General features: G+C 41.7%; 1 protein-coding gene across 1 annotated transcript in view; it reads left to right on the plus strand.

Annotated features, from left to right (window-relative positions):
* Window positions 1-13,794, plus strand: part of SPATA16 (spermatogenesis associated 16) — a 135,577-nt gene that overhangs the window by 96,861 nt on the left and 24,922 nt on the right. Inside the window, exon 7 of the mRNA XM_072344682.1 lies at window positions 3,731-3,815. Coding sequence (XP_072200783.1) covers window positions 3,731-3,815 — 85 coding nt within the window. The remainder of the gene's footprint in view (window positions 1-3,730; window positions 3,816-13,794) is intronic.

Consider the following 13,794-nt stretch of genomic DNA (forward strand, 5'->3'; position numbering starts at 1 on the left):
AGCAGTGACCTTCTAAAACAATGCAGCTTCGTTCTCAAGATATACATTATCCCCATAAATCTTTAATAAGAATACACTCCAGCAGTATGTTATGGAGTTTTGTATCATTCAATTGACAAGCAATGTTACTTTTATATTTGACTCCAATTCACAGTGGATGGCTATTTAGTCATCACAGAGTCCCCTGCTGATCCATGTTTAGTGTTTTATCAGTTTGGTGTCAAACTTGTCTACAAGAGTCACAGTGTTAATTTAGCATAGGTAAAAGTTTAAGTGATATGGGGCTAACCCAAACAAGAACACACCAATGCACACGCACAAACAGAAATGGTAATAATTATCTGAATCACAGAGTTACATAGGAATGTGATTATTTCTGCTAAATTCTTCAGCTGATCCCTTGAAAAATTCACCAGATATGAGAAGTTTCAGAGTCAGATGGTTTGAATTTCATCCTTCATTTTTCTTTGTATTTTTGTCTCAGTTTTAGGAAAGAAAATGTCTCTCCATTAGTACAGTGAAGGAAATAGAAGCACTACGTTGTATAGTGTAAAAAAGTGTGATAAATGAATCCATTTTAAAGTAAAGGAGGGCCCTCCACATGGTGGAGGAAGCCTCCAGATGATCATATCATCAAAAGAAGGATTGTCAGCTTTGCTCAAACACCACTAGATGTGCAGCCACTATAGAAGAGAAAAAAGCAGGCACAATACCTTTAGAGATACACATCTGATAGGCGCTCACTCCAAGCAAGGAGGGAGAAAAAAATGTTAATGAGCAGTTACTGTCTGAGGATCCTAAATAATATTTTTATAAATAGCATTTCCTTAAATAATATTTCACTCAAGTCTCTTTTCAAAACGTGTGCTCACATGTCCCTTACAGAAAGCTATTGCTACCTGGATTCTGAGGGTCAAAGGGATGGGTTCTCTCTGGGAGCCCAGCACAGAGTGCCCTGCCTTCATGTACTTTACTGGGAGCCACCACCCCAGACACCTCAATCGACCCTTTGGTTTCTGTCTTGGTATTCAGGTCTCTACATGTTTCTCAGTGTCCAGCCCTATAACCGAATTCAGCCAGCAACATTTCACCTGTGTCAGGGAACTCATAATTCCCTATCACATGTGCCGTTTTGACACTGTGAATCAACCTCAGAGGTCATCAAAGAAACCTCTCTGACTTACGCCCGTTTGGGGTTGGACACAGGCCATCCACACACAGCCTGACTGCTTATGTTTCTTTTGAAAGTGGAATTCTTAAGTCCCTCCTAAGCCCCGAGGTCAAAGCAGCAAGCATCGGTCCTGACCTGTGTGTGCTCCCTGATGGCCAAGGAAGCGAGAGGTGAAATGGAGATGGAGTCACACGAAAGGCTTGGAGCGTTTTTATGTATGTGCCTTGCTGTTCCTGGTGTGACACACAGTGATATGAGGGAAAGCCAGCAGGGATAAAAGCAGATGTTGAAAAACTAAACACGAATGCCTGAAATGTAAGTGGGATTCTGATTATTTAAATAAGAGCAAATTAAGAAGGAAGAACAAAGAGGAAAGGGTGTTTGTCTGAAGTGCAGCAGTACCCAGAGACCTCTGCCACGATCAGAGTGACATTGTGCTGAGCGTGCCACAAAGAATTAGTAAAAGGCAGCTTGTACCAGGAGATCTCACACACCAAATATGTAAATCAGTCAAGTATAACTGCGTTCATGTTACAGCTGATGCTGGCAAAGAGAGAGATGAAGGGAGTCACCTAGGCAGTGGACGAGTCACCATCCCTGGAGGTGTTCAAGGACCGTGGAGATGTGGCACTGAGGGACACAGTTAGCAGTGTTGGTGGTAGGCTGACAGTAGGGCTAGATGATCTTAGAGGTCTTTTCTAACCTTGATGATTTAATGTGTCTATGACCCACAGCAGCACCACTGTGTGAGATGGAGACAAGGTGATGCTGGAGTTAAGGATTTGCCAGTTTTAATCTGTGAAATGGCAGCAAATCTATAGGATCCTAAATTGCAAACGACCATTTGCAAATGTCGTTTGACTCCAAGAAAGGACAGGCATTAGTACTCGGGAATTGCTCTAAATTTAGATTGAAAGTTCCTTTTTTCTCACAAGGAGACCACCTCCACTTGCATACACTGCTAGAGACCAAGATACCCCAGAGTGCCAATGTCACAGGGGGTAGAAGCTTCACAGACCACTGCTAATAGACCAGAGGCACGATAGCACAAAGAAATGTGACAGATTCCTTCAAAGTCTTCCCTTATTTTTGTCCCACGTACTTATTTGCCTATTGTGTCTCGGGAGACAGCAGTAAGCTCTTCCCAAAAGCATTGCTGACAGCACTGGATGCTTTGCTCACCCTCTCCATTTCACCCACGGGATACTCATATATCATTCCCAGGATTAAATATTGGCACCACTTGGAGTTGGTGAGAGTTTTGCCAGTGATTTTCAGTGCAGTGAGGATTTCATCCTTTGTTCATCCTGTGCCAGCTGGGCTAACAATGTTCAATTAGAAGCTGCTCTTTGTTCTAGTGCAATCAAGAGGATTTTTGCCAGTGATTTGAATGAGCGTTGGATAAAGCTTATGGTTAAATCCAGTCCTTATGCAGAAATCCATGTATCCTTCAAAATTGCTTCTCTCCCAGTGAAATTAACGGGAGCTTCATGCAAACATCTAAGGGAAGATTTAGTTCCTGTTTGTAGCAATATGTTACCCCCTGATACTGGGCCTGCTTTGAAACATTTATTGTTAAATCCGTGTATTTTTGGTTATATCTCATTAAGAACACAATACAGCCTTGGAAAGTATGCTCTGAAAGGGTATTACAACAGGATTGGGATTACTGTTTGTGAGACACTTTTAACTAGGGGGAAATTTCAAATTCAATTTACAGTAATGTCAAAGCACAATTAATATATAGGCAATGATAAGGGGAACATGCAGAAGTACACATTGATAGCACTACATCAACAAATAAACTTTCAGTGCTAGTAATTAGGTACACAAGATTATTATATGTTTAATTGACTAAAGTGACAATTTGGAATTACATCTAGTCACATTTAATTGGATTTGGAATCTCTAGAGGAACGAGAACGGAAAGCAGTGTGGAGAGGCAGCCATAAAAGCAAACTGATTTTCTAAAGTCTCTTAAGACTCTGCATTAATATCCATTGCACAATAGTTTTTAATATCTCTCAGTCTAGAAAAAGGAATGCAATGATTGCAACAGACAGCGGGAGAACTAAAGCATACACAATTAGGTAGCAAGATAGCTGATTACTTTGGACTTGGGGTTTTTCTTAAGATAAAGTTTAATCAAAGGTGTACTAAGTCTGAATATGCCATACACTGATTTCCTCAGGCTGCCGAGCGATGGGGTTTTGTACATCTTGATGCTATCGGACAAAAACTGTACTTGCATAGAAGATATCTCACCCACAAATGCTTTAAAGCAAAATATTTATCTCTTGTCGAGCAGTCATCAACTATGTTCTCAGTAAAATACGGAAAAAAAAAGGTTTTTAAAATGTAGGGCTGTTTGTGTGCAGATGGTTTAGCTATCTAAAAATGCTTACTAATATTTGTCTTAAAGTAGGACAAAAACTAAGAGTTATCTGTTACCTTTTGGTGCAGACTTCATGTTCTGTTCTTCTAATGTTACCTCCTTTAAATATTGCTATGTACATCCTTCTCTCCCCATACAGTCATTTATTCTGCTTTTGTCATCAGGAGCTCCATGATTGCTGACTATATGTACTGGCTGACAGGAGGCACTGAGCAGCGTATAAGCAAGCTCATCAAACAGTATTGGCAGGTAAAAATTGATGGCTCAACGAGGAGGGAGGTGCCCATCTCACTACTAAGACCAAAATGAAGGATTACTGCTTAAAAGACTGCCGACAAAGGTAGCTCTTGGGCATATCAATCAACAGGACACCATATAGTACTATCGTATTTATAATGAAGTAGATTTTCTTGGACTAATTTTAAGGGCAAAATTCAAGGTTGTTAACCCTTGGCTCATACTTCAATTTTATGGACTGCTATAAAATTTAATTCTGGATACTGTATAGTCCCCAAAGCTATTTTTTTTGTGAAGTCTTCCTACCACAGTGACACTTTCCTTTTGCAATTTGCATGATACTAATCCTCTGACACCTTTCCAAACTCTTCAACCAGAAGGAGAGGGGAAAATGACTGTAACGAATGGTCTCACAGAAACCTAAAGTGCCCTGTGAAGGATGGCTAGGAACAACCCCAGTTCTACAAAGATTACTTATGTGGGGAGTAGACCATTGACTTCAATGAGACTCGCCTCTTGGGTGATACCTATCTGAGACAGTTCAGCCACATCAGCACAAGTTTAAGTTTAAGGATACCCCTCTCACCCCAAGGAGTGCTCTCACATAGGAGGAGGCCAGGTACAAGTGCCTTTGGTGACTGGGTAAAGATGGTTAATGAAAACAAAGGATTTACCAGTACCAGAAATAATGTGTGTTCCCTGGGACAGAATTTCAGAGTCTGACTGTGATCCCATCTTTCGGGGTTTTATTCTGTGAGAATGTCTGCAACCACAAAAGGGCTTGTCCTTGTTGTACTTTATACGAAGGGGTACAAGATATGCCTGGCATTAGCCAGGGTAATGAAGATGAGAATCCGGTCTTTTACCTTCAATCATGAGGTAAATTCTCCCTTTTAAAAACTATTATTAGCCGCATTCTTATTGGTAAAATGGAATAAATCTCAGTCTTGGGAGCTGCTGAATTTCAGTACTGCTGTGAGTGCAAAGTGCATCTCATTCAGAGAATTACCCACTGGGCTAGTGTTTGCAGTGCCTGTGAACTTTCTTATATGCTTTCCAGCAGAGAATTTCTTCTCTATAGAACAGTTTGATTTTTTTCCCACTGGGTCAGACTCGTTTAAAATCTTGAGTTCACAAACAGGCTTTATGAAAGGGTCATTTCTTCTAATGGAATATCTTTTTTTGTCTCTTAACACTGGTATCCATCGACTCCTTTTCTTGATGTCATGAACGCAAAGCTTCAAAGCATCAGCCTTTATAGAAGGAGCTGTCATAGGTCATGGCTGTCCTCTCCCTCAGGGGTTCAGACTGTCCTGCTATGTAACTGCTGTGTTAGGGACAAATAAATGGCATGAAGGGCAACACTATCACAGTGCCTACACACAGAGTCTAAACCAGGAGCTGCGGTTGGGCTAAGATGGGAATGAACCAAAGCAACAGCAGGGTTACTGCATCACCATTAGCTTCACCTTACAGGCAGCAAGGGCCAAAGGATTTTGGCAGTGATAGGGCTCTGTTCATCTCCGCTTCAGTTCCCAGCTCGCTCGCTGCTTATTTCTCATGGACCTCTCTGGACCGCCGTGGAACCAAGAGGCCCTACCACATCGTGTTACTGCTTCTGCCTTCCTCCTGAACCTGGGCTACTGTCACTGTCTGCAGAAGTATTGTCTGTTGAAACGTCAGTAGAGATCCAACCATTAGTTTGATCTCCCATCGTGCTTGATTTTCACTGGGAGACAGAGATTGCTCTGCAATTTCGTGCCTTTGTGTGTACGCTTCAGCGTGGGCAAAGCTAAGGATTCAGTGGTATCTATCTGCTGACACACACGAAGTACAGGCAGCTGGGTGCCCAGTACCACTCCCACTCAAGGTAATAACTAGCACTTAAGAAATGCTGTTTGTGAAGAGATATCCCCAGCACCAGCAGCAGCCTTTTCCTTCCCAAGCCAACAAGTTCTCTGCCTTCAGCATCAGGGGTGACTTCAATGTCATTAGTACAGAGTGACAATTACACAATGCGGTGTAGCACATGACACTGCCCTGGGACTTTCCACCACAAAGAGACCATGTAGAGGTAACATGATCTTTTTTATTAATATTCTCTCTATTTCATGGTGTAAAGCTGAAAATAACTTGTCACGACTATACATGCTCATGTGCCTTTGTAACCAAAGCAACAGCTATTGATGCACGCTTTTCTTTCTAGCTACTCCTCTGCCCCAGAACTCGCTCCTCGTGTTGGCTCACAACCGTGAGCAGCATTTTCTGAGGAGGAAGGGAATAGATGGCCAGCAGGACTGTTTGCTTTTTTACTTGTCTGAAGAAAAATGTTTGGAACAGATTTGTCACTCTTTGCTTTTATCAGCTGGTCATACACATAACCTTGTGGTGTGTCGTGGACTGCTTTTGTTTCTTTTTCTCATTATGTTTTCACTAATGGAAAGGGCCTTCCCTCCTCACAAGCTGCATCCTTCTTTGTTCATAGCTTCAGAGCGTAACACAGACCACCCAAATCCTTCAGCTGACTTCTGTGCTGCCAAAACTTCAGGCCCAGAATTCACTTTTGCAAAGCTCCCTTTTATTTGTCCTACTTCTAAATCACTGTTTTTTTCTCTCTTGATCTATTTCTCATGCTCAGAGCAGTCTTTATCTTGTATCTCCTTTGGTTTACTTCTCCCGATTCTGGTTTTATCCTTTCCTTTGAACTCATTCTATTCCTGACATCAACTGCCAAGAGCCCTCTTTCTTCAACACTTCTTAAAGCATCCCCAAATCTTTCCCCTCTTCATTGTTAACTCTTACGCATTTCTTCATCAGCAATGATCTGTTCCACATGACTCTGTACCTCCTCACAGACACACTACAAGGCGCATACCGTCAGATCTTTAAGACCACAGGCTCATGTTGATGAATTATATGACTTCCTGCATAAAAATGCCACAGAATTTCACCCTTACCTTCCTGCATCAGTGACAAGAGAGGAGAAACTGAGGCTGTTTTTGAGAATCCTATCAAATCCCCATTTAAACATTTTAATAGTAGAGCATTTACCACATTGCTTCTAAATGGTGTTTTATTGTATGCCTGTCCCCTGACTCTCCTCCAGTTTACAAACTGAAATCTGACTTGTCCACTCCAAATTCCCAGCAATTTGTATTACATATTCTCCTCGGAAGGCTTGAAGATCCTCTACTACTTATTATCTTCTCCCTGTATATGTACTATGGGGTCGTGATCAAGGCAACTTTAAATATTCTTTTTGATTAGCTTTTTGATTAGCTTTCTTTGATTATCCCCTTTAAAGTAAAACATCTATTTCTGGAACTTCTGTACAGTGATCTGTAATGCCTCATGCGCTGTGTTGTTTTTGAATATTAATACCTGCCTTCCATTCTACTCTGAGATAAAGGAATAATGCTGATGAGAGCTGAAAAACTAATTTGCAATGGATAATATCATCCAGTAAGTTAGACCTTTTTCTCTGTTCAATAAACATATTTTCAAATCTTTCATTCTGTGGATTGAAAATACACTTTCTAAGTTAACATATAGTCTCATGGATGGACTTTTGTTCACAACCCACTATGGAATATGCACTAGATGATTTCTGCATTGGCTCTCAGATTAAAAATACTGAATTAAATAGGATTCATCCCTTGAAATAATAATGTGAAAGTTATTAAATGTGTTCTGGTAGATATTTACAGTGGTAGCAGCAAGACAAAGACCTGCTTATTACTATTATCAGGCAATCTCCCTAGCATATATTCTCTGCAACTGTATTCCTCAGCTGGAACAGCAACACAAACAGTAGACCTGAGATTTTTCATTACATAGAAAGAGTCCATCTCCAAACGGTCCAGTTTCATTTACACCTTTGCAAACTAATTCCACTGTCTAAAAACTGTGCCATATATCCTGAATGTTTCATCCCATGAGTAAAAATATTTCACTCCTCTAGTACTACAAGTATACAGTATACAAGATGCTACACTGCAGGTTTGTATCAAGCACCCGCTTATTGCACTTATACCCGAAGTCGTTGCCATCCACACAGCCTCCCACCAGCAGTGCATATGTTGCAAGAACTGCGGAATCTCCAAAAGGCATTTCAAGCTCGTAGGTTCATATCTACACACCTCCACGACCATCTGTACTAAAAGCCTTAATTCCATAACATGTATTTGCTGCAGCTCAAAGGAAGTCCTTTTATTTGCTTTGCAGCAACCTGGACTTGGGTTGTCTTTTATAATGAGATGCAAAACCTCAGCGTTTTGGCCAAGATTGCAGCTCTCATCAGACTGCTCTTAGCACACTGACAATACTGGAGCTATGCCTCCTCCACACACCTCACAAGCCCATCTTTCTGAGAGTATTTCTGTCAGCTAAATTCAACGTCATAGAGAAAGCCTCCGGCAGCACATGCAGCCAGCTGACATGGAGGCTTTGGTATTAAGACATTTGCCTTTCCCTCTTGTTGCTGTTATGAACGTTGAGTGTTTCCAGTTCAAAATCCTGGGCTGCTGCTATTGCAAGCACAGAGCGACACACAGATCATACAGTAAAGCAAACAATAAATAAAGCACTCGGCCCTGCGAGGTGGCTGAACACCTACACTGCGGAGATGGATGCTGTCAGCTTCTGTAGACCTCAGCTTTATCTCACACCTTGCAGGGTGACAACCCCAGACAAGAACACTAAGAGAGGAAAGCTCTCAGTAGCCAGCATCTCCTCCCCAGCAGTCAGCTGTCCTTGCACTCACGCCTGACCCACGCTGCTCAGGAGCATCAGGTTTGCAGGCTAGCACAGGCAGGGGATGTTCTGCAGTCCTCCTGATAGGATGACTGATAGAAGCTGACAGGCAGCCTCCCTGGGCGGCCTGGCCATCATATCACTGAGAAAACGTATTTCTCGTTAATTCTCGAGGCTATCTCAGCAGATCATGCTGTGTTACACTTTGCTACAGAAAAGTTCCTTCTTTAATCAAATCTGGGGGAAAATCCCATTGAGGTTAATGCCTACTATTAGGCAGTAAGTACAGGAAATGCCTAATTTGCCTAAGTCCCGATTGTCCCAGAGCTTTGTGCAGTTTGTTGTTGCTTTAAGAATTAATTTTGAATTTTGGCATGTTTCTTTATAAAATCAGCAAGTGATCCTCCCTCTTCTGTCTCCCTGACTGTTTTGAAGGACAATAATTGCCTTAAATCATCAAGCTTATCATTGCCTGGTGGAAAATTGTGATGTAATGGTTCTCCTCACCTTGCACATTAGGAGAACAAAAAGATTTTGGCCCATAAGCAGGAAGAGCAGTTAGTTCTTAAGATGCTGCAGTGGTATCCAGATGTCCCATGTGCAGCTCCTGACCTCTGCATGGATTCCCTATGTTGTTCCCTTTGCATCATGGCTGAAAGGACTTGCTAAAATTAAAGCTGTTACGATTTTTCTGGGCATACATTCTCTGTATATGCCATTTCAGGGATTCAATCATTCTGGCTTTGGAGTACACTATACTTGTAAGACATAAGTCCCAAGCTGCACAAATCAGCTCCATTCTCTCCTCAGGTACACAAACTAAAATATGAAGTAATTGAAAACTGAATTGATAAGGCAAATAAAATAACACAACAGAGAGTTTCTGTCGTATTGATGCTGATTTGGGAGGTTGTTATTGCTGGTATTTCCATTCCAGGAACAATTCTGCATGTACAATACCAAGAAACTTGATTGGTTGGCTTTTTTTGTTTGTTTGTTTTTTATACTTTCTTCTTTAATAATATCTACCTTCATATATTTTCTACCCGCTTCTATTTTTCTAGTGCCAGATCCTTCATGGTAGAACAAGTGTTGCTTAGATTATATTTACAAGACAAGAGAAGTTACTAGCTTAAGTGCCACAGTTACTAAAACAGATGGATTAATTGTCTCTAATTTCAGGAAAGATTTTTCTATTTAAGACCAGCCGAACGTAATAGGCAAAACATTCCTTGCTTGTAGTTGTTTGCTTGTTTGCTGTTGAAATCCCAGTCTGAATCAAAATAACAACCAATTAAAGCTTTCACTGTTAATAGAGCACCATAAATCGTGCCTCAAAGATGTTCAGCAAGAGCAACCTGGCCAGCAAAGCCCCGGACCACTGAAAAATCCCAAGCAGCAGCTCAAAAGTAATGCACATACCTCACTCTATTCATTCTGGCTTTTGCTGGGTTGCAAGGCAGAGCTTTAAGATTTACAAAGAAAACCTGGGAAATCAGTGTTGAAATCCAGCCATTTTGAGCTGTTCTTGGGCCCTTATTGTTCCTTCAAGTTGCAAAGGTCCTTAAGAAGTTACATGCTCATTATCCTCTTCCTTTTCTTTGTACCCCATCTCCTTTCTTTGGGAAGCTGAAGCTAGAGGCAGGAGCTTGTGCTGTTCCCAGCACCGTTACTGGCTGTGTGGTTTTCCATTTGTACATCTGCTCTTGAAGAACTACAGAGGACATCACACATAAAGAGATAAAGTCCCTTTTCAGAAACAACTCTATATACAGCCAACTTGTCCTCTACTAAATTAGCAGCCATTCAGCCACATAAAGTAGTTGGCTATTGCAATGACTCAGGCATGATTTTTTGCTGCCCCTTTGAACAGTGCTGTCCATTTTACAGGCTAACCACATCAGTCACCATCTCTGGCTGATTCATCTCTTCACATTTAAGTCAAGTTCCCAAAAACTGTTGAGCTCAGTGCTAGGTAGGACCGACATCGCTTTCTGTTCATTTCTGCATTTTTATTTCCTTTTTCTTTTCTCCTCTTCTGGTGCTAAAGGCCACAAAAAGCCCCTACAGCAAGTACCCCCACTTCTCCCATGACTGCTTTCTTGCCAGGGCCTTTTCCTGTCTCCTGAGCACGGGCCCAAATCACCAGATGCCTGCAGCTTCCAGGCTCTGGCTACTGCATCCAATAGCACTGACGTAAAGTACTGAGTGATGCTCAACCTTTAGCTCAGCCTGTCTCAGTTGAGATCTGAGCCCAGACCACCCAAGCTATTAATTCCCCCTACACACAGAGAGCTGCTGGTTAAACTGTAAGCCACTCCTGACAAAGCAAGAGCCACACAGAGATGGCAAAAGGCTTCTGATGCTGGACAGGCAGTCCTGCTGAGAGCAGAAGGCAGTGGGTCACTCTATTGAAATTAGGGTATCTCTCACCATGAAATCTCCCTTGTTCTTAAGGAATGGATTGGGATTTTGACCAATAGCTTCAACAAGTTCACACGGGGTCTTTGATTTTCACGTCCACTTCCTCACTGTCCTGGCTGGACACCACCATACATCCCTGATGCTGACCATCAAAGGGCTCACTCAACTAGACCAGCTTTGTTTTAAATGGCCTTAAACTCAAGCAGGGGAGATTTAGGATTGCATGTTAGGGAGAAATTTTTCACTCAGAGGACAGTGAGGCCCTGGCACTGCTGCCCAGTACTCTGGGTGACCCTTCCCTGGAGGTGTCCAAGGCCATGGATGGGCCCTGGGCAGCCTGATCTCGTGACTGGACACAATCCTGCCCATGGCACATGGGGTGGAACTACACGATGTTTAAGGTCCCCTCCAACCCAACCATTATGAGATTCCACGATTTTCTGCACCCTCTGTGCTCTTGGCTATTTCTTTAATGAATAAAGATCTCTTTGGAAGGATATAAAGCATGGATTTCTCCCCTCCGAAAACATAAAGAGACGCCTACCAGAAAATCAAACAGATCTTGAAGCCTAAGGTAACCTATGTGCAGTATTCCTGCCTGTCTTTCAGAGCTCAGCAGAATCCATGGGGCTATCGCCACGATGCTCTGCAAATCCGCTTCCAGAATGTGCTGCATGCAAAACAGCTCACAGAGACTTAGAATTCGTTAATAACTTAAGAACCTAAATAAGCTGATAGTTGATGTGACCTACATTAATGGGGAGGCATTACATGGCAGATAAGCAGAAAGTTCTCATCTATTGTACAACGAGTGATTTATTCGTACCATAAACATATTGAGAAAAGGATACACTCTGGCATTCCCTCTGCTTATTTTTCCCACAGAAAGGGAAAAAAAATAAAACTAATGTAAGAAGATCTTGCTGGTGAGAAAATATTCATATCACAACAGCAACAGACTTAGTGGCGGGGCTGCCAGACACTGCTTTATGGTTGGAAAGATATAGAGAAAAGCTCATAGGTTGCACCGCAGTGCTCCCATAATTCTAACTACCAGCCTAAGAGTGGAAGCAGTTCGTAGAAGAGGCTAATGGCTTTACCCTGCCTGGTATCACTACATTAATAAAAATCATCAATAAAAGCATCAGTTCCTGTTGTAATGTAAATGAGACAGTGGCTGAGTATGCACTGCAGCTGCAAGATAAGGCACTAGAAAGATATCTAAATTTTTGGATAATTCTAGATGTCAAGATAATTGGATTTTCCAAATTAAACCTTTCTGTAGTTAAAGAGGATTATGGTTAGGGACTGTAGCAGGGAAAGCTGCTGTCACTGTTAGGAAGAATTTGCTGCTACAGTGCCACTTTTTCTTCTTTTGTGCATTGTCTGCCCTAAGAAGGCAAAACAGTAAAAGTTCCATGAAAGTACTGAAGTTACATCATTTGCAATAGCATGTTGGCATGTGAAAACTTTGTTTCTTCATGTACTTGTACTATGGGCTGAACTTGTACTATTCTGTACTTGTACTATTCTGCAGGAGGGAGTTTGCTTAGGCTAAAGCTTAGGTTTTATCATAAGGTCTGTAACATCACCAAATAAAAGTATTGCCGCACCAAGATGCTCAGAGAAGAGGGGCATGAGGTGCCGGGTCAAATATATGCTCAAATTCTTGTTAAAAATGCCTTTGTTTCAGAATGCCTTCTGGTTCTTTAACTCCCATGACAGCATGGACAACTCTAAAACCTCGCAAATGCTTCTGTTTCACACAAAAAATAATTGCTATTTTAGTAGGAGTGCTGACAATATAAATACTCCTTAGACACTTTGTCTCCACACGGTCTCTACGTAGGCTTTCTCTGATTGCCCACACTTCCAAAACAGAGATGTAAACCTCCTGACAAAGCAGAGCATGAGTCAGTCCTGCAACAAAAATGAAACTTTCCCTATCATCACTTTATGCTGCAGTGTCTTCTGAAGAGAATGCTTGTAACTTCACTGAAGCAATAGATTTTTTCCACTGCTCAGGTAAACTACCAGATTCAATGTACTCATGTCTATCATAGTCCTTTCAGTACTGTACATTGTTAAAGGAGCTCTTTTATATGATTCAAGCTCATCTGAGTGTCTTCTCTTTTCCTAATTCTACTGAAGCTGAGGTCTGGAGTATAACACTATGTGATAAGATAAAGCTGCAGGTTCCACTTGCAAAAATGCAAAACAAAACAACACCCACAAAAACAAACAAACAAACAAACCCCAACCCTTCATATTTCCTTATTAGTTTCCCTGCTATGCACATCTTCCTGGAAGAGCTTGGCACTTCTTCCCCCCCAAGGCCAGAATAGCAATATTCTACCTGATGTATCTGAGAGGTCATTGCAGAGATGACCATTTCCTTCAGATAGAAAAACACCTGATCACATGCAAATGGGAAAAAACTATTGCCCCATCCTCTCTCCAAGTCTGCTGGAAGACCACTGGAGTCCTTGTAATTGTCTCCACTATTTGTCTGCACCTTGGGTAACTGCACAGGGTTCAGCCTGACAGACACTGTTCTGCAAGGCATCTCCATCTCCTGGTCATCCACAGGTATGGACTTCAGTGCATAAAGGCTTAAGCAGCAAATTCCTCAGGGATTTCATCGTATAAAGTTTTCTGCTCCAAAGTTTTTATGGTCTGAAGTTTTATGTCCTTCAAGTCTTTAGCCCATAAAAATCCAAGAGGATAATAAACCAAGTAGCATCTATGTCCAGGGTCTTATGTCCAGGGTATTATGCTCCTGGGTAATAATAATACCTTCGGTTGCAGTATTGAC

This window comes from Excalfactoria chinensis, chromosome 9, assembly GCF_039878825.1.
Source record: "Excalfactoria chinensis isolate bCotChi1 chromosome 9, bCotChi1.hap2, whole genome shotgun sequence".
NCBI lineage: Eukaryota > Metazoa > Chordata > Aves > Galliformes > Phasianidae > Excalfactoria > Excalfactoria chinensis.